Source organism: Kogia breviceps, chromosome 5 (genome assembly GCF_026419965.1).
Source record: "Kogia breviceps isolate mKogBre1 chromosome 5, mKogBre1 haplotype 1, whole genome shotgun sequence".
In the NCBI taxonomy this organism is placed as follows: Eukaryota; Metazoa; Chordata; class Mammalia; order Artiodactyla; family Physeteridae; genus Kogia; species Kogia breviceps.
In genome coordinates, this window is record NC_081314.1 from 148,227,954 (window position 1) to 148,248,294 (window position 20,341).

The 20,341-nt window shown below is 56.7% G+C and overlaps 1 protein-coding gene across 1 annotated transcript; it reads right to left on the reverse strand.

The window, feature by feature from the left end:
- Window positions 1-247: 247 nt before the first annotated feature.
- PTTG1IP (PTTG1 interacting protein) lies at window positions 248-17,648 on the reverse strand. Its single transcript, XM_059065392.2, has 6 exons — window positions 17,433-17,648; window positions 10,687-10,739; window positions 8,599-8,707; window positions 4,637-4,811; window positions 3,811-3,857; window positions 248-2,031 (listed from the first exon to the last, which is right to left on the reverse strand). The coding sequence occupies exons 1-6, from the start codon at window positions 17,530-17,532 to the stop codon at window positions 1,985-1,987; spliced, it is 531 nt and encodes a 176-aa protein (XP_058921375.1). The 5' UTR covers window positions 17,533-17,648; the 3' UTR covers window positions 248-1,984.
- Window positions 17,649-20,341: the final 2,693 nt, after the last annotated feature.

Below are 20,341 nucleotides of genomic sequence, written 5' to 3' on the forward strand. Positions count from 1 at the left end.
TTGCTGGTCACTTGCTTCAAAACAGCCGAGCCAAGGACTCCGAGCTCAAAGGCACAGCTGCTTCCGCTGGAGCTCTCTGTACCCGATCCCAGCGCCGCAGGAGGAACACAGGCGGGGCCGATCCCCGCCGGCCGGGTGTCACACAGACGGGAGCAGAAGCCCATCTTTACCCGGACCGACCCACTGTCCTCACTCCGCACGCAGTCACGCCCACACCGCCCAGAAATGAAACACAAGGAACGCAAAGCATAGTCAACAGAAGCGTGTATTAATCTGCTGATTGGAAACTGGTTAAAGATTAAGGCACTCAGGCTTATGGTCTCCCGGAGGTTACAGTTTCTGGCTGCTCTTAGTACCATTTCAGAAGCTCGTGATTACAGTGACGCTCGCGGGGCGGGCTCCGCGCTGTGCGGGGGGTCGGCGCCCGCTGTGACGCCTCGCGCCTCGCTCTAGCAACCCGGCTCTGCTTTCAGCTCGGCAGCCTCAAGTCCAGAGAGCGATTTTACATCCACACGAACTACCGTGTTAATACAAGGTTCACGGAAGTCTATCACAAAGTTTCTTTTATGAACAAACAGTAGAAAGTAAAAATTTGCAAACTGTTACAAAATACTTAGGAATGTTTCATAATACTTTCATTGCTACCAAATGCCCAAGAAACCAGAGAAATAAGACTAAAGAGTTTGCTAAAGGTTGTTTGTGAAACTTAAAGGTAGAATTGTTAAATCAAACAGACCTGTGTAACTAACAAGTCACGTGCAACCGTTCGATGACATGTCCTTTGATCACGGGGTCCGCACAAACTCACTTCATGTACTTGTTCACCCGCCTCCCCAAAGCTCAGCGGTTTTCACATTCAAAGCAATTTGGCAACTAGGACTATTTTCAGATTTAAGACAGGCTGTTCACGGTGACTCCACGGTCTGCTGTCCCTGCCAGGAAGCGCTCAGACCCTTTACTGCAGTCATGCGTCTTGATCCGGAAGAAACGGAACCACCACGTGTGGCCACTGCAGGAAGTTCCCAGAACACGGCTGAGACAGAGGAGCAGGCCGGGAGCTCAGGTCGTCGGCCAAGCAGGACAACCGCCAGCGTCTGTCGTGCGTGGAGATCCCATCAGCGGCCCCGCGGGGCCTGGCCAGCGCAGGCCCCTGCCTGCCGAGGGCGGACCTGCGCTCACCCAAGAGCCCTAGGTGACCAACGCAGGTGCAGGCGGCAGGGAGGGTCTGATTCAGGAGACTCCGCCCCTGGGGCCCGGGGCCTGTGGTCAACGGGGCGGGGCGGGAGAAGGCAGGCGGTGCCTCTTAGACACGCCCCCCGCCATCCACACACCAGCACCTGACCGACTACTGCCCTTCAGAGAGGTTTTATAATTCAAACTTTTATTGGAAAAATATCTTGATGTTCCAGTAAAGAGACACACTAAAAAAATCATCCCATAAGTGGCCTGAACTTTGACAGTAAAGGTTTTTGGTGGAATCTTTTAGGTGGGAGAATAAAATCCAAGATTAAAAAAAAAAACAAAGACGCACGGTGAGTTTAACTACCGCTCAACGCTGTTCGGTCAAAAGGTCAGAGAGCAGACCCTCGTCCGACTGCGTCCTGTACCCCGATGTCAACGGCAAGTCGCCTGTGCTTTTCTGGGGAAATGACAGGGGCTGGGGGTGGCCCCAAGACGGACTGCAGACGGCCCACTTCCTGCGCGGGCGCGGACGCAGGGAGACGGTCTGCACTGGCTCGCAGACGGAGCAGAGGCCTGGGATGTGCAGTTTCCTCCCCAAACGAACAACAGAAAAGCCCTGACAGTCTTAAAGTCTTAAGTGACTAAATACAGAAATCAGAGAAGAGGGAACAGAAGCTCCCAGGCCTGGGCCTGGAGGGCATCTTCCCTCCCCAGGGTCAGAGGTGGACGGGGCAGCGGGTCCCTGCTGACCCACAGCCCGAGGAAAGGCGTGGAGACCGCTCGCCGTGCCACGAAGTGCATCTCAGTTGTTCTCGAATCTAGCATAAGGGTTTTCTTCTCTAAACAAACCTGAAAACAAAACGGGCCTGATTAGAAATGCACTCAGCCAACAGGACACGAGGGTCAGAAAGCAACACGTGGTGTCTTATACGAAGATCTACTGAGGCCAAAAGGAAGATGGGTATGCTAAGCAGGTTCAAACACTACCCTTAACCTTTTCGTGAAAGTCACACCTCAGGTGACTTTAAAACTGAAGTGGAATTTATTGGAAGCACTATTTCCAAGAAACACAGATCCTAAGAAATAGACTTGTTTGCTGATTCTCTCAAAGAGAAATAAGAAATTTAAAGCCACCATTTCTTCCCTCAGTGGTTGGCTAAATTATACAGAAGAAAAACCAAACCAAACCACCTTACTTTAGATATTCTTATAAATGCTGATTAACTTTCAGAATTAAGGCCACAAAAAGAAGGTGACCGTCAGTTTAACTGTGAAGGAGCTAAGTACCCAAAGACTCAGAGTTTTCTCCCTGCATCGTGGAAACACACCCTCTCCCCTCTTTAAACGTCTGGACTGTACATGCAACTATCCAGAGCCACAGCAACAAATTTACTTACCACAGGGTTTTGAGGGGTGGGGTACAACGGGGGAAAGGTAAGGGCAGAGTGGAGAATGCCCTCTGTCAGGGGAACAGGGTGAGCTCAGCCTGGCGTGGGGAAGAGCTCAGCCTGGGGGGGGGGGGGGGCGCGGAGCACACAGCTGGTTTTTTGTAAAAAACTATCATGTGCCAAACACCAAATACGAGCAGTCTTGTCAAGGCCCCTGTTGGGGAAAAAAAAAACCCAAACCCCCAGCTCCGGGCTCTACTTCTAGTTTAGAGGGAAAAACAGACATAAACTGCTTTGTGATAAAGCAAACAAAGGCCTTCTAAAGTCAAGAGATGGTTTCGTCTGTGGTACATTTGGTGTTAATAGGGCCAAGCACCTCCCTCCCCCTCCCACCAGGAGCGCAAAGGTTCCACACAGCTGAAGCTTCCTTCCAAAGTCCAGGCCAGCTTTACACAAAGGGCACAAGATAATTCTATCAGTGCAATCAAAGGGCAACTGCCCAGCTCCAAGATAGGAACACAGTGAATCTGTGACTGTTCCAAAAAAGGCCTCGTGCAGGCCGGGGAAAGGTCCAGGATCCCATCGCTACCTGTGCTATGTTGTGTGTTTGTGTGTGTGTGTGTGTCTGTACACGCACACGAGCACACAACCACCCCGTCTTTTATTTACATTGTTAATCAGATGCCAAAAAGCTCCTTTCCATGATTTCCAAATTTCGTTGGAAACCAACTGCCAGGGAGCAGAAAACACCAATGATATTGGTGGTTTGAAAATCAGTAAAGAGCCAGCTATATACAGGAGCAGGTTCAATGCTCTCAAACACCGAAAAAATAGTCCCCCCACCGAAAACCTCACCAAACAAAAACCCAGAACAGAACCAGGACACAGCTCCCGGGAAAGCAGCGGTCCAAGGCCTCAGGGTGGCTACCGCCAACTCGGTCAGGAGGCGGGCCAGGAGCAACTCCAGCACAAGGGAGAAGGCGGGCAAAGCCCCACAGGTAAGGGACTCACCCCACCGCAGGGCAAACAAGACCACAAGGTGGGAAAGGGCGACAGCACTCCACGAGCAAACAGGTGCCAGGAAGGCCGGCAGAGGCAGAAACAATCGCAGGCCCCGTCTTACAGGGTGCTGCTCCTGGTGCAGCCCACACCCTACAGCAGAGCCCGCCGGGTGCTGGACACGGCCCAGACGGCCAGGCCAGCTCCTGCCAACGGAAATGGAGAGCCAGGCGATCCTCACCATATTTCCTTCTGATTTCATCATGTCTTGACTTCATCTCTGCTCTCCTAGAAAACACAGAAATCTCGTTCAGCAGCAAGTTACAGTGTAAACATCGTGTGTGTGTGTGTCTGCCTGCACGGCTTGTGGGAATCCTAGTTCTCTGGCCAGGGAGCAAAGCCGGGGCCGCTGCAGTGGAAGCGCAGAGCTCTAACCACTGGGCCGCCAGGGAAGCCCCAACAGTTGTGCCTTTCACTCCCTTGTGGCCTCCGGGAGCCAGAGCCGGGTGGTGGCGTCTCCGATGTGGCCACGGCCACGCTCCCACCGGGACGGGCAGGGTGCTGAGCACGGACCCCTTCATTTCAAGAAAAGCAATTCCAATACCCCGTACTGCGATCGAAGGCATTTTTTCCGTACGAAAACGAACCAATCAGCAAACACCTTACGCTTGGTTCCGAGGATGGGTAGGATCTCGCAGGAGCCTCAGCCCCAGCAGCTGCGGGCTGACAAGCCCCCCAGCCCCACCACGCACACGCCAAAGGGCTCCGGAACCTGGGACGCACGGTCACCAGAGCACTACTCACACGAAAGGCCTGGTGTGGCCTCGGACAGACGGGTGACCCCAGGCAGAAGCCTTCCTCCTGCTGCGCCCCTGCGGGCTCAGAACCGGACGGGCCTCCAGAGCCCTCGCCGGCCCAGCCCCAAAGCCCGGGAGGTCCTTGCCACGCGGCTCCCACCCACCCTCCACGCCACCACCGAGAAGCCCCCTGGACGCCCGACACGGTCCTGACTTTTCCACGTGGAGAAAGTGGGACCGAGTAACCGCGCCCGGGTCGCAGGGCCTCACCGCTCCTCCTGGCGGACCCGGCGCTCCTCTCGCTCCCGAGCAGCCCTCTCCTCATTCTTGTCGGGCCGCCGGCTCCGCCTCCTCCCGCAGCAGCAGCAGCCGCAGCAGCAGGCCACGCCCAGGAGCAGGGCGCCCCCAAGCGCTGACAGGGCGATGGTCAGGGCCTCGAAGTTCACTGCCAGTACAAAGGCGCAGTCAGGGCTGGCTCACGGCCGCGCCCCCTCCTCGGCTGGGGTGGGGGACGGCTGGGGCGGGGGACGGACTGACGAGGACACCCCCGCCTTCCTCCAGCCTGCTTCTGTGACTTAGTCACCATTTCCATCAACCTGAAGCAACAGGTAGCTTTTCTCATCAGCTGATGCTGAAAGGCTGTTTCCAACCTGAGAAAAGTTAACAAAACCAGGAAGAAAGAGAAGCTCCGCAGTGCACTCAGCTGCTACGACACTTGAAACTCAATCTCATGGAATCGGATGCTAAGCCCGACGCGGCTTCCGTGATTATCTAAGTCAAAGCTGCCAACAGGACACACGTGTGCCCGCGCGGGCAGAGCACCAGCTGGAGCCGCGGCCCCGGCCAAGGCCAAGGCCAACGCCCAGGGGCTGGAAAACGGTGACTGTGATTTCCTGTCCAGACCAAACACACTCAGAACAAGTTGCAATTCTTTCCAACTTCTCTTGAGGATTTACAAATTAAAACCAGTCAGTCGGTACTTTTCCACTCCATTCAAGCCGGAGAGCATCACAGGACAGGCTGACACCTCCCAGTGAGCACAACCCCGCCCTGGACAGCGGTGCGACCATCACAGGACGGCCTCGGGCCACACAGAGCTCGTAAGCTCCGGTGCCACTGGTTTCTTGGTTGGGGGGAGGTGGGGTGGGCTGGGGTCTGGAAGGTGAGAGTTCTTCCTCGGGTCGGGGAGGGAGACACCAATGTCCCAGTGCCCCCAGCCACCCCCCCCCCCCCCAGGCTGCCAGTGTGACAGCACTCACCCTGCCTTCTGAGCTTTGAACCATGTGGTTTTTCCTCCTCTGAACTGTTCTGGAAGTGCCAGAACTGCAAGATACAGTAGTAACAGGAGACCGCCACAAGCAGGTGGCATAATTTTTGACTAGAGAACTCGGGAACAATCAACTTTTATTTTTTAAAATAAATTTATTTTATTTTTGGCTGCATTGGGTCTTCGTCGCTACACGTGGACTTTCTCTAGTTGCGGCGAGCAGGGGCTACTCTTCATTGCAGTGCGTGGGCTTCTCATTGTGGTGGCTTCTCTTTATTCTGGAGCATGAGATCTAGGCTCGTGGGCTTCAGTAGTGGCGCACAGGCTCAGTAGTTGTGGTACACAGGGTTAGTTGCTCTACTGCCTGTGGGATCTTGCCGGACCAGGGATTGAACCCGTGTGCCCTGTGTTGGCAAATGGATTCTTAACCACTGTACCACCAGGGAAGTCCCAAGAACAATCAACTTTAAAAACCGGCGAGGGGGGCTTCCCTGGTGGTGCAGTGGTTGAGAGTCCGCCTGCCGATGCAGGGGACGCGGGTTCGTGCCCCGGTCTGGGAAGATCCCACATGCTGTGGAGCGGCTGGGCCCGTGAGCCGTGGCCGCTGAGCCTGCACGTCCAGAGCCTGTGCTCCGCAACGGGAGAGACCACAACACTGAGAGGCCCGCATACAAAAAAAACAAAACAAAACAAAAAACACTGGCGAGGGACTTCCCTGGTGGCGCAGTGGTTAAGAATCCACCTCCCAATGCACGGGATGTGGGTTTGATTCCTGGTCAGGGAACTAGATCCCACATGCTGCAACTAAGAGTCTGCATGCCACAACTATGGAGCCCGTGAGCCACAACTAAGGAACCAGTGAGCCACAACTAAGGAGCCTACCTGCCACAACTAAGACCCAGTGCCACCAAAATAAACAAAATTTAAAAACAAACAAACAAAAAACCCCATGAGACCAGTAAGACAGGTAGCTCTAAAATACACCTACCCCCATAAGAGCTTTTCTGATCAGCAGCTAAACCCAGTTATAAAACAGAAACAGAAATCCCACCATGATGGGAAACGAAACTATGGGCTTCTTTCCGAGAAATCTACTCTAGGACGTACTAGACCTGAATGGAGAGAGACACCCGTTCCCAGACGAGGGTTCAAACGGTAAAGATCTTGCTGTTCTCCAACTGAACGTGTGTGTGTGTGTGTGTGTGTGTGTGTGTGTGTTTTCTTTGTTTTTCTGGCTTAGCTGTGCAGCATGTGGATCTTAGTTCCCCGACCAGGGATCAAACCCAGGTCCCCTGAAGTAGAAGCACAGAGTCTTAACCACTGAACCACCATGGAAGTCCCCTGAACATATATATTTAAGGTCGTTACAATCACGACCCCAATTTTGCCTAGAACTGGTTAAGATGATTCTACAGTTACTTGTAAGAATAAAAGCACCTGCAGCACAGGGCTGAGTTAGTGTGAGGTGCTGCCCTGACTGGGTGGACCAAGAGGGTCTCCAGTGGCCTGACCGCCAGGCCCCACCCGCTCGGCTCCTGAGGATGAGGTCCCAGCTCTCTGCAGGCCCGAGGAATAAACCCGACAAGGCCCACACACCTTCTCTCAGGAACCGGGAGCGCCGCACCCTCCTGTTACTACAAAGTCTGCCCCCCAGAACCCCTGCTCACCCCCCGTGAACCCGTGTGCCCCCATGCTGCCTGGGGCGGCGTCAACTGGGGCAGCCACTCTTGAGAAATGTGTGGCCGACCGACTCAGGCTGGACACGAAGGGGGTACCAGTCAGCAGTCTGCTCCTAAGCGCGTGCCCAGGGCGGGTGGGCGTCTGTGTCCAGCCCACGCGGGAGCACACGGCAGCCCGCACTCAGCCCGGTGTCCACCAGTGCACCGCGGCGGTCGCCCACAGTGTCCTGAGGGACGGGCGAGCGCTGGACGTGGTCTGTGTGTTTTGCTGAGGGGCGATAACCCACAGAGAGACTCACGTGAAAATCCACTGAGTACACGGGCATTTGTATACGCACAAGTGTACGTGCATGTGTGCACACATGTGTCTGCACTTGCACGTGTACGTGTGCGTGCCCTCTGGAGTCCAGGGCCCGGAGAGAGGGAGCGAGGGCTCACGTGTGCACTGTGTTAGAGTCATGCTTCAGTTTAAAAACATTTTAACAGTTAAGGTCCCAGATGCCGATAGTTGGTTCCCTGGTGTGGGAGCCGTCTCTGCGAACAGACTGGGAGGGAAGGTTCCATGGAGGAGGCGGCCGCTAACATGGCAGCAGATGGCCGTGTGGCCCAAGGAGCTTTTCTGGAGTGGGGGCAGCAGAGGGAACAGCCAGCTGGAAGGATGTGACGCGTGTGTCTGCACACGTACACGCACCCAAACACACACGCTCCCACAGACACAAACTTCTGGGTCCCCTGGGTTTCAGCTGGTGAAATCAAAAGTGAGTCATTTCAGATGGAGGCTGACAGATTCTGAGATGGACATCAATTAGAAAAAAGTCAGATAAAACAGATCATCACAATTCTCTGCGAGAGCACTGACTCCTATGACCTGGAGCCAGGCGGCCTCCCGCTGGCCCCAAACCTGAAGTCATAAAGGAAAGGATTAATAAGCCCAGCTCATAAAAATGAGTTCCATGTGGCAACACACACCACAAACCAACTCAAAAGGCCACCCAGGAAACAACCTGGGTCTCACCTAGGGATCGCTTCCCTTGGAGAAAGGGCACCGAGACAGGTGCTGACACACCACCCGCACGGCCCCAGGACGTGGGGAGATCCTGCAGAGCAGAGCCACGGCGGGGGCCTTCAGGGCAGCCTCCAGACCCGGGCCAGCCACTTTCCCAGATGCCACCATCCTCACCGGCCTCCCCCACCTCCCCACTTCTGGCAGCTTACATGAACTGAGCCAACCAGAATTTTCAAAACGGCACCAGTTTTGCAAGAAGCCAATGAGGACAGCGACTTACCCCAGCACACGCCCCAGCGCGCAGAGCTCAGCTTGCAGAGAGAGCTGGGCGGCAGGATTTTGGTCACCGGGTAGTCCAAGCACGCCTTGTCAGTGTTGCACCAAAGACACTGCGAGAGGTGATGACAGGGCATCAGGCGCGTAAACGCTGAAGGGCAGACGTGCCGGGGTCAGGCCTGCACCCGCCCCACCCGCCGCACCGCTGTCCCCCCGGCCCCCTCCCCAACACTGGCTCAACGCCGCTGACCCACCAAGGCCCTCCTCACCCAAACCTCTTCCACCAGGCGCCCTGCCTGCCTCGCGGCCTCCTTGCTGGTCCCCGCCTGGGGCCTCCGCGTGGCCTGCTCCTCCCGCCCGGATGCTCCCCTCCCTTCCAAGGTACCACCTTCTAACACCCAGAGCAGCCAGGCGTTAGCCGCCCGCAGGAAGGCAGGCCTCTGTGCGCTTCTCCACGTCCCCGCGCAGGAGGGACCGAGCCGGGCACGGCTGCAGTGGTCTCCGCCCATGGTCACCACCCCGTAAAGATCCTAATTTGATCTCTAGGGCTGAACCGAGCCGTCTGTCTTACTGCTGGCTGTGTTAAAGATGACGCAACTAGGGCTTCCCTGGTGGCACAGTGATTGAGTGGTTGAGAGTCCGCCTGCCGACGCAGGGGACGCGGGTTCGTGCCCCGGTCCGGGAGGATCCCACGTGCCGCGGAGAGGCTGGGCCCGTGAGCCGTGGCCGCTGAGCCTGCGCGTCCGGAGCCTGTGCTCCGCAACGGGAGGGGCCGCATCAGTGAGCTGGAGAAAACCTGGCAGGTGTGCCCAAGTCCCTGGGACGCACGGCAGAGACCCGGCCAGTACACCAGCCGAGGGGCCCAGAGTCGGGCAGGCGCTGGCACAGATGTGAGGTTTGGGTCAACCTAACAACCCACCCAGGTCAGGACGTTCAGGATATTTTCAAGCTTGAAGGTAAAGATTTTACTAAGTTTTTTTTCTTTGAGGTTTTAACAGGATGGAAAGTCATGGTATGTTCTGGTCCCAAGTTAGGGTGAAAATCTATTACAAAAAAAATGTTTCAGTGAAACCTGGGGTCCCAGGGCCACTGGCACAGTGTCCACTTTGGTGTCTTGTGTTCAGAATGACAGACAGCAGGAGGCCCTCTTCATTCGGGCCGTTTCAGGATACCTTCCATTTCAGTGGTTCTTTCCTGGCTTAACAATTTCTGGGAAATCCACCATTTTCAAACAGCTCGAGTTTTAAACACCTAATTTTCCATTTTTACATGACAGTTTTACTGAAAGCCGTATGAGCTCACTAGGAGGATAAGTTCTCTTTGCAGTGATGTCGTGGCTGTTTGTCGCTCTTGTTTTTTAGATTAATGAGGTACATGCACGTGGTGAACAACGCAGGGGCGCCAGCAGATCCTTCCGGAAGCCCGTGTGCATTAAGGATTAGCACGTGGCAGGGTCTACCCTGGCCCTGGCTTTCATCTGCACTTCTGACCTCACCTGTCTGGGTTCAGAGTGGGGGTCAGGCCTTCAGAGGAGGTGTGCACCCTGCTGTGGTCTGGGAGCCCCCCAAGCCCACACAAGGAGAGCAAGCACGGGCGCTCCAGCTCGCGGCCCCCTCAGCACTGCGCGGGCCCAGTGGGGGCCGGGAGGGCTCCGAGCACACCCGCCGCGTCTCGGGGCCCATCTGTGAGATAAGAGGCCTCCAAGGTGGAGCGAGCCGCGCGGGAAAGCCCTGGGCACAGGTCAACAGTCGCAGACGAGGGGCTAAACGTGCTCCCGCCTCCCTGGCCCCCACCCTGCTGCTGGGCACCTCTGCTCACGCCTGCGGGCCCCGGGGGCTCACACAAGTTCCGGGCTGTGTGAAACTTAGTGTTTTATTTCAGGAGTCGAAGGAGCATGTGAACAGCACTCAAGTGGTGTGTGCAGCTTTCACGAGATGGTTTAATATGCCCGAGAAAGGCTGTTAAGAGCCATCATGAAAAATGCCCCCACAAACCCCAGCCCACAGAACCCGGAACACACACAAGCGGCCCTATAGTCAGAGACAGTGGGTCTGCTTCTGGGTCACATGCTGGCTGACCGTGTGCTACTTACCGAGACGTTCTTCAGGCACTCTTCACAGGTTCTGTTTGTGTTCTGAGAACAACCTGCAGGGCAAAGAGCAAACACCACTGAGAATCTGCGGGGTCGATGCGGGGAGGGGTAGGGCGGGTGTCGCTCAGAACCCGGAGGCGGAGGGCCCCTCCCGCGCCAAGCCTTCACGGCGCACAGACTGAGGCTCTACAGGCAGGGCCCTGGGAGGACACGCAAGCAGCACACGTGTGGTCCTGAGCCCAGGGCTCTCCTGGGAGAGAAGACGGTGTCGCCCAGCAAGGCCGGCTGCCTGCGTCTCACCTGCCTGGTCACACACCACTGACACCCTGGAACCAGAGGCCACAGCGATGCCAGGCCGCGGCCCCCTCGCCGGTGCCAACCCTGCGGAGCACCCCCTGCACCCCCGGGCACTCTTCACTGCACAGGTGCTCCGGGAAGGGCTCAAAGCCCGAGCAGCTGACAGCTCTGGAACGCAAGCCAAGCAGAAGTGAAAAGCTGGTGTACCAATAAAGGATTCCCACCCACCACCACGCAGCTGCTCTTCACCCCACGCCACCCCTTAAGACACGCACACACCCGGAAGAGGCCTGAGCACATTCCATCAGCCACCAGGAAAGGCCCCTGAGAGTCGCAGTCGGGCCCCACTTCACACCCACCAGAACGGCTGCATCACAGAGACTGACGGTGATAATGGCGGTGAGGCTCAGCGGCTCAAAAACAAACACGTGCTCCGCCGAGACTTGGCAAGTCCACTCTCAGTCTCATACCCCAGACAAACCAGAGCGCACGTGCACAGGGACACCTGCACAGGGAGACCCGCACAGGGGGGCTGATGGCAACTTTACGTACAGGAACAGCCGAGAGATGAAAATGGCCCAGATGTCCGGGCGCCCTGCACGCCCCTCAGCCTCCCCACTGGTCCTGAGAGCTGCCAGGTGGCTCCCTGGCCAGGGCCTCTGCGCGGCCTGCTCCTCCTGCCTGGATGGAGGACCCGACCCTCCCCGGGACCACCTCCTCCTAACACGCTGCACCCAAGGGGCAAGGGGACAGAGGCCGTTGGAGGATGGACAGGGAAACTGGTCCAGTCCTACCGTGGGACACTCTTCAGCCCTAAAAAGAAGTGCGCTGTCTACACCACACATGATGACTCTACAAATGACGTGGGCTGGGAAAAGCCTCCCGTGAAGGCCCGCAGCGCAGGGCTCGGGGATGGGTGGGACTCATCTTCGGGGGCGGCGGGGGGGGGGGGGGAGGGGGATGGGCTGGGCGGGGCCCCCAACCTCCTGGAGAGGCCTGTTCTGAGCCCTGTAGGAGGTCAGGGTCTCACAGGTGTAACTCACGGGATGGCACACGTCGGATTCCTGTATTTCACTGTATGTAAACCTGCTCTCAAAAGAAGGAGACGAGCGCTGAGCTCTCAGCGGTGACGTGCACGGGGAGGAGCTGCGGGGCGCATGCGCGTCTGTAACGTCAAACGTGACAGAGCTGGCGGTGGGGGCGGCGGGGTGCTCACTGCGCATCTCTCTCAACTCCCCTGTACGCTCCACGATTTTCCCAATAACATGTAGGGAAAAGAGCTTTAGCTTTAAGTTACAATTGTATTCATGTTTGCTAAGCAGGACTCATACAGTAAACTGCTACTGTGGAATAGTTGGAGAGTTCTTCTATTCAACAGTCTTTACGTTCCATTTTTAAAAACCAAAACCCTACTTTATTTGAAACGAAAGCTCGCTCTGTCACAACATACCATTCATTCTACGTGTTAGCTAGCACCCTCCTCAGAGCCTCTAGTGGCGAGTGCTGCTTGGTTTGTCCTCAAGCTGATCCTAAACTGCTTTACTCCCTCAGCCCCAGGAAGGCAGAGCCAGTTGGCGGCCCCCGAAATACCTCCATTTCTCAGGGCACTGCCGAGAGGGGCCCCGGGGCCCTGCGGACCGACAGGGGGGAACAGCCCCGAGGACGGTTTCACTCACAAGCCGGATTCCTAGTCCTGTCCACCAACGGGCTGAGAGAGGACAGCACACACGTTGCCAGGTCTCTGGTCTCCAGCCACTGTCCCCACTACAAGGAAACAGGCAGAGCAACAACGCCAGAACCGGGGCAGAGACAGGACGACACCAGCCTGGGACAGCTTGCTGAGCCAGACAGCGGCACAAGCACCCGGAAGCCAGCGTGGAGGGGGTCGTCCTTGCCAAAGTGGCACAGCTCAGCCTCAGAGTGAACGACAGTAATGGACTCTCACCTCCTGAACGCCCACGATCTCACACGGACACAGGATAAACACAGAGAAGGACAACTAGCCAAGGGTCTCGGTCACAGCAAACAGGGACACCAAGACCACTGTGCCGTCTGCGGAGGGACGAGGCGTCACGCACGGTCTCAGAGCACCCCCCGCCCGTCTAATTATACTCGTGAACAGAAAATAGCACCTGAAAAGTGATCGGAGATGTCACCAAGACAACCTGTGACAGGACGACGGCACAAAGTGACAGCACGTGCCTCTGAGGGGTGCAGGATCCTCCCCAGATGCACCCGAATCAAATCAGAGGAAACCAGACAGGACCACAGAGGGGCCTCTGAACACAAGGACAGGCTGAGGAGCTATCCCAGGGGAACAGAGGTTGAGAGACACGACACCCAGGAGCAACACGCCAGCCGGGGTCAGAGGACCGAGAACGCGACTGCGGTAACCGGTGATCTGTGTGTACGGTCGTGCGTTAGATCAAGGGGCCAGGACTGTACCCACGCTCACTGTGCAGACCTGACCGTCACGTCCTGGCTACATCCTTCTCAGGAGATACACCCCGGCGAATTTAGGGTAAAAGGCCACATCACAACTTGCTCTCAAACGGTTTGCTGACAACGGTAACAGGCAGCGACTTCCCCAGTGGTCCACTGGTTGAGACTCGGCGCTTTCACTGCGGCGGCCAGGGTTCAATCCCTGGTCAGGGAAGGAAGATCCCACAAGCCGCCAGGCACAGCCAAGAGAAAAAGAAACAAGCAGATACAGACAAGGAGCAGCAAAGCAAATATGGCAAAGGCTGTAAGAACAGAAAGGGACTCAGGAGTTCATTGTACCATTTATTCCTTCAACTGTTTCTGCTGAAGCGCTGGGCGGGGAGGTATGGTGGGGACCTCACGACAAAGCACTGTAGAGAGGCCCCAGGGAACAGGTGATAAAGCATGGGAATGGTTTCTCAGGCATCTCCAATTTAAAAGTCTGTGTGCCAACTGGTCTTGCGTGAATTAACAGACCTCGGCTCCAAGAGACACACCATAAACCCGTCCACCCTGGGGTCTCTGGGTCACAGGCCAGATGAGCCAACAGAGAGGCCCCGGAGGGGAAGGGCCAAGGAGTCGGCCTCACCCTCCTCCTGCTCCCAGCATGACCCGGAACCGGGCAGGTCCTCAACCCAGAAACGCCAATGTTAAACAGCCCTCCCAAAGTCAGTTCAGAGCGAGAAAAGGTCGTTCCCTCCTCGCCCTTGAAAACACCAGGGTGTTTTGCGTAGTAAGACAGGGAAATACGTTAACCATTTGCAGCTGCTTCAGAGACTGGGCGTCAGCAGTCACTCACTGCATCTTATCTCATCCCAGAAACAGAAAACTTTGTGCTGAGAGCCAGAGACGTGTAAACATCTGGCCTGAGTTTCCGAGGTCTAACGCTGAATGTCACTGTTCCGACTTCGGAAGGCCCGTGGCCAGGACTCTTCAGCTTGGACTCTCCTTACCAATGACTAGACAACCTTAAGTCTCATGCTCTTGGGAAACTAAGTTAAAAAAAAAAAAAAAAGGTTCTCAGGACGCACTAACCCATGACACATTTGAGTTCCTTCCTAAAGTTCCGGGTGAGTCACTGCTTAAGCACAAAAGGACACACACTAGTGCGTGTGTTGTTTTAAAAAACAAGGAAATGAGTAAGTATATTTACCGTGGAACACAACAGGCCAGAGGGCTGCAGTCGGCAGTGCCCTCAGCAGTGGAAAAGCCCCAGAACCGGGCACCATGGCCATGCCACATGGTGACAGGGCACAGAGAGTGCCCGTGCTGTCAATTTCATGTGAGAAACGAGGCAGAAAGTTCACCTGGACAAAAAGTCCCGGCTGTCCTACGGCCTCAGCAGAAAAGGGGGAGTGAGGAGGGCAGAGAGGGCAAAGGCTTGGGCCCACGCACACCCCCAGTGCCCTGCAGCCTGCCTGGAAGCCCCAGTTCTCAGCAGCAGGACCACTGTAATGAGCCCCGCCCCCAGCTACCCTGGCCACCACCAGCTCCTCTGGATCCCTCTGTTTAGGACAAGACTGAGGTCCCTTTAGGGGCTGCCTTCCCTCTAGATGTAAAGATGAAACTCTGGGGTGGAGTCTGACCCCACACACAATTAAAGTGGGGTCCAAAGCCCATGAAACTTCTTTAATTCAGTGAACTTCCCTCTGAAGATCTTCAACACCTTGTCAGTTCCTAACGTCTCCCCCCCACCCAAGTGCACAGTAGAGAAGACAGACGTTAGACATGGCTGGGTTTGGACTGGTATGGTGGTCTCTGAACTCACACACCTGTGATGGTCAATGTTATCTGTCAACCTGACTGAGCTAAGGGATGCCCGGAGAGCTGGTAAAACACTTTCTTTCTTTCTATTTTTAAGATTTTTTTTTCTTTTTCTTTTTTGTGGCCTTTCCACGCAGCTTGCAGGATCTTAGTTCCCCAACCTGGGATGGAACCCGAGCCCCCGGCAATGAAAGCGCAGAGTCCTAACCACTGGACTGCCAGGGAATTCCCCAAACACTGTTTCTGGTAGTGTCCGTGAGGGTGTTTCCAGAAGAGACGAGCATGAGTTGGTGGCGGATGCAAGCACCTGGCCCTCTCCAAGGTGGGTGGGCACCACCTAACCAAGCGAGGGCCGAACAGACCAGAAAGGCAAGGAAGGAGGAGTCTGCTCTCTGTGTGAGAGCTCAGACGTCCACCCCCCCCCCCCACCGCCCTTGGGCCTTCGGGCTTAGCCTGGACCGAATCCCCCGGCTCCCCGCTGCCCGGCCTTGAGGTGTGGCCTGCACTACTCACTCGGCAGCTCTCCGGGAAAGCGGCCGGCAAGCGGCAAGCGCGTGGGGCTCCTCGGCCCCTCGGTCACGTGATCCAGTCCCTCACAATAACTCTATATAGCTACGTATATCCCGTTGGTTCTGTTTCTCTAGAGTCATTTTTCCTAATACACACAGCATCCTTGCGAGGAAAACAAAGTCTCTTAAATAGTGTAGTCACATTCCTAGGCATGACAAGAGGTAAAATCTCACAGCAAGCCCAGGCTCAGTGTGGCTAGAAGAAGAGCCACTCTTCTCCTGAAACACTAGGGTTAGAGTCCAGTTTCACTCCCAAACTGCCACAGGACATGCCCACTCAACCCACAGGGGTCTCTGCCCTGAAGTCCAGGGCTAGGGCGGGGTGAAAAGCTGGCAGTCAGACACACCTGGGGCGTTTCCGGACACACCCACTTTAACAACACACACCCGGCGGCCACCAAGGAGAGGTTCTCCGGCGACTGAGGACTCTTGGCTCTCAGCCACCCAGTATGGTAGAAAAGCACTCACACCACATTTGTGCTGAACAATCCATCTGGACCGAAAGTTCCCTATTCTGTGCCACTCGACTGCTGCATTAACGAATAATATCACAAACGTACACACCAGTACGCTTCAAAGGCGATGAGAAAAAACTCAAGCAGTCCTGCCCTGGAACCGACACCCCAGGAGGTCACAAAGAGGAAAGGTGCTTTGCTGTGCTAAACAGAAGGTGACGAAGCCGCAGCTAACTGGCGCTGAGAAAAACCCCGGCCCCTCAGGCTCACCCAGGTCGGTTGCGGCTCGATTCCCCACACTAGCGACCACGCGGGGATGCCACACACCAGATCCAACGCTCCCAAGATTCCCAGCAGCCCGCAGACCACCTACAGGAAGCCACCCTCCAGCACCAGCGCTTCTGGAACTGCTGGGCCCTTAGGTCATGCACTCCCCTCACCACCACCCCCTGACTCTAACTGCCGTTTCCTGGTCAGGCCCCCCAGGAACTCGTCGCCTCCACTTGCCGGCCACCACCTTGGGCCCGGCACCTGGCACAGACCGTCAGTTACTGAGAACAGGGGGGACCGCCTAGCAAGGCCGCCCACCTGCGCACGCAGCGCGGGCCTGCAGAGCCCAGGAACCAGCGGCGGGACGGGCTCAGCAAGCACCGGCCGCCATCCCTGGAGCTCCTCGGAGGGACCTACTCCGCACAGTGGCGGGTGTAGGGGCCGCATACAGGCCTCCTCGAGGCGAGCAGGGCTCCCAACACACCAGCCGCGCCCGCACAAGGGCCCGGCCCCTGGACTCCGGCCGCCCACCCGCTGTGGGACAAGCGAGCTCCCCAGCTCTGCTTTCGACCCCGAGGCCACACCCGAGACGGCTCTTTCCGAGGGTCGTGGCGCCGCAGCGCTCGGCCAGGCCGACGCCGCGGTCCCGGACCACCCCGCATGCTGAGCCAGGACAAAGGGCCGGCCCGCCACCGTTCCCGAGCCCGCCGCCCCAGGCTGCGGACCGACACTCGGGTAGCCCCCCGGCCGCAGACCGCGCGGGCCCGGAGCAGCGACCTAGAGCGGCTGCGACCCCCGGCCCTCCGCCCCCCTTGACCCCGACACCGCGCCCCCCGTCCCCCACCTCCGCCGCGACCCCGCCCCGCCCCCCCCCCGCCCCCCAGCCCCCGAGCCCGCCGGCTGCCCTCACCCTGCGCGGCGGCCGCCGGGAGCAGCAGCAGGAACAGCGCGGCGCCGCCGAGGGCCAGTCCCCAGCGCGGAGTCGGCCCGCGGACCCTGCCGGACGCCATGGTGGCCACGGCCCCGCCGGTCAGTCGTCGTCCTCGTCTGCCGGACGCGCCGCACCTCGGACCCCGGCCAGGCGCCTCCGCCCGGAAGGGCCGCGCGCCGGAGGTGGGCGGGGCGGCGGACGGGCCAGTGCGGAACAGGGGCCCGCCCCTCGCCGCTCGCGGTCCCGCCTCCCGGCGCGCGGATCAGTGCGCCTGCGCGGCGGGAAGGCGGCGGGCTGCGGATAGGCCACTGAGGCTCAGTGCGCTTGCGCGGCTGGGAGGGGCGCTGCGCGACCTTGACCTAAAAGGGGTGGAGGAGCGCTCAGGGAGTGGGGGGCAGACCTTGCGTTCTCGGTTGGTCCCGTGGGCCTCGCAGAGCCAGCACGCTGGGCACTGAACCCCGCCCGGAAGACCTTCGCCCCGGAGGTCACCTCCCCCGAGTCGGGGCTCAAGCCGCGGGGAGGGAGCGGGCGGGCGGCGGCCGGCTCCTGGGAGGTCTGCTGGCCCCTGGCCCCTGACGGCGTCATGAAATGATAAAAACATATGCTTCGAGCGTCCAGTTGCTTTCTTTTTAAGATTGTGTTTTCATAGCCAAAGTACAGTGGGGCTTTGGGTATTGTATAGGGAAGCCAGGGATACTTCTCCTAAGCTTCCTGGGGTCACTGGTTTGTGGCTTCCTGGGCCAGCCTGGTAAGACCACCTTCCCAGTAGCAGCAGTGCTGGGATCAGGGGTGGGCCGTCCGTCACGGGGGAGGTGTCTGCCATCTTTGACCTAATTCAGGGCCCCAACGTCACTTACTGGGTCGTGTTCCACTGCTGTCCACACCTACCTCAACTCTGAGGGCTGCGGTGAAATCCGGGCAGTGGGCTTTCAGTCTAATACGGAGTCTAGCTGAGCCCGGCGAGGTAGGTGTGGTGCAGGCTGCTCAGAGCGTCCCTCCCTCTCAGTGCGCTGGGATTCAGCGGTGTGGCCTTTAAAATCTTCCGTACTTGCTCTCCCTGAGACGGCCCCAACTGGTTGGAATGTAACTGGCCCTCAACTCGCAGGGTCAGCGTGGAAAGACTTTTCTCAGCCAGGAGGACACAGTCGGTTGCAGTGTATTTGTGCCTCTACGATGTGCAGGGACCGAAGGCAACGTGACCTCAACCTGCCCCGCCGCCAGATGTGGAAAACTGGGCCCAGCAGGGTGCCTGGGGAAGGTCGTAGGGCCAGGAAAACAGCGCATCAGGACTGTGAGGCTGGCATCCCAGCCCCGCCACTTCCTGCCTCCGTGACCTCAGCTTCCGTGTGCTTTAGTGGCACAGCTCTGCCCACAGCACTGCCGACCATCACAAGGTCACGGGGTCACGCACAGAAAGGACCCGAGGGCCACAGGTTGGGGCCCAGTGTTCGCGTCCCTGAGCCTGGCACTCCTGCACACAGTGACTGCACGTCTGTGACATCACATCAGTGTGGATGTCCAATGTTTTAACAAGCATGCCTTCAACTTGGCTCTGGCTCTTTGTAGAGGGACAAAGTTCCTTCCTGTTCATGTGAGGCAGCAAAGGGCCCTTGACTGCAGAAAGCTGTGTCCGCCCCACATCCTCCAGTTCAAATACTTCTTATCTCCCTTTGGTTTGGATCTTCTGTTATAGAAAAAGATGTTTAAAGACTCATTTGCCATTGGAACTGGAGTAAACACCAGCCCGGGATAAACAACAAGGTCCTACTGTACAGCACAGGGAACTATATTGAATATCCTGTGATAAACCATAATGGAAAACAATATAAAAAAGAATGTCTATATGTGTATAACTGAGTCACTTGGCTGTACAGCAGAGATTGGTTCAACATTGTAAATCAACTAGACTTCAATTAAAAATAATTTTTTTTTAAGTTTTGGAATTAAAAACACCAGCCTGGGCTTAGAACTGTGGCCCCAGAAAGCAACATTTTTTCATCTTAACAACCACACAACAACAATGTACTGGCATTTGAAGGACATTGGGCATTTGTAAACATTAACCAAGACACAGCGAACGCTACTGCATCTCAAACAGTGCCATCAGCAATGGCATTTTAAAATACAACTGAGCTGTGGGACAATTCGACAATGAGGAAGTTCAAAAAATACTCAGTAGCTAAAGCCCAAGTCCCTGTTTGAAAAGGGGGTGGACGCGACAGCATTATCTAACTCGACACATTCGATTGTCAAAGAGCTTCAAGCTGATAGGAAAGACCCAAAACCACACAGGACGAGAAATATGAAATACAGTGACTTTTCAGAGAAACAGAATGATTATTGTTTGCAAGCTGAAATTAAAAAGGAATGTATGCTTTTTCCAGAACAGTGGTTAAGGGATGAGATTTGATACAGTTCGTGGTATTAACTTAGGAGGAGTGTCCAACGGTAGCACCATGGACAGGGCTGTCCGGGGGTAGACCCGCCACGGTGGGCTGAGGCCTGAGCCCGCTGGTTCTGGAATTCCAGGGCCCCTGCCCCTGGACTGTGCATATGGGAATCACACAATTTGGCCCTTTTCACCTGAGTTGTTTTTGTTTGGTGGTTGAGTGGGCCATCTGATTTTTTCCATCACTGTTAGCACATTCTTTATTAAGTTAAAGAATTACTTCCAGGAAGGCTGTGAAAAAAGATCGAAGCTTCTACCTGGGCCGGTCACATTTTAATCACCGTGATCATTGACACTGCGGAGAGCTCATTTGCAGCTTAGCTGAGGACAAAGGGTGCACGTGAGGGCCTCAGACTTTGGAGGTGCCTCGGAGGGATCCGGAAAGGTCTGTGGGTGCTCTCAGGCCGGGGGGGCAAGGGGGCTCTGGACAGCGGGAGGG

What these genes read in the sequence shown, in the direction of transcription:
- PTTG1IP (XM_059065392.2), bottom strand. Translation starts at nt 17,532, where the DNA reads ATGGCGTCCGGCAGGGTCCGCGGGCCGACTCCGCGCTGGGGACTGGCC. An exon ending in CCCGGCGGCCGCCGCGCAGG is followed by an intron (nt 10,740 to 17,432) that starts GTGAGGGCAGCC and finishes TTTGCCCTGCAG; the next exon opens with GTTGTTCTCAGAACACAAAC. An exon ending in AGTGCCTGAAGAACGTCTCG is followed by an intron (nt 8,708 to 10,686) that starts GTAAGTAGCACA and finishes CACCTCTCGCAG; the next exon opens with TGTCTTTGGTGCAACACTGA.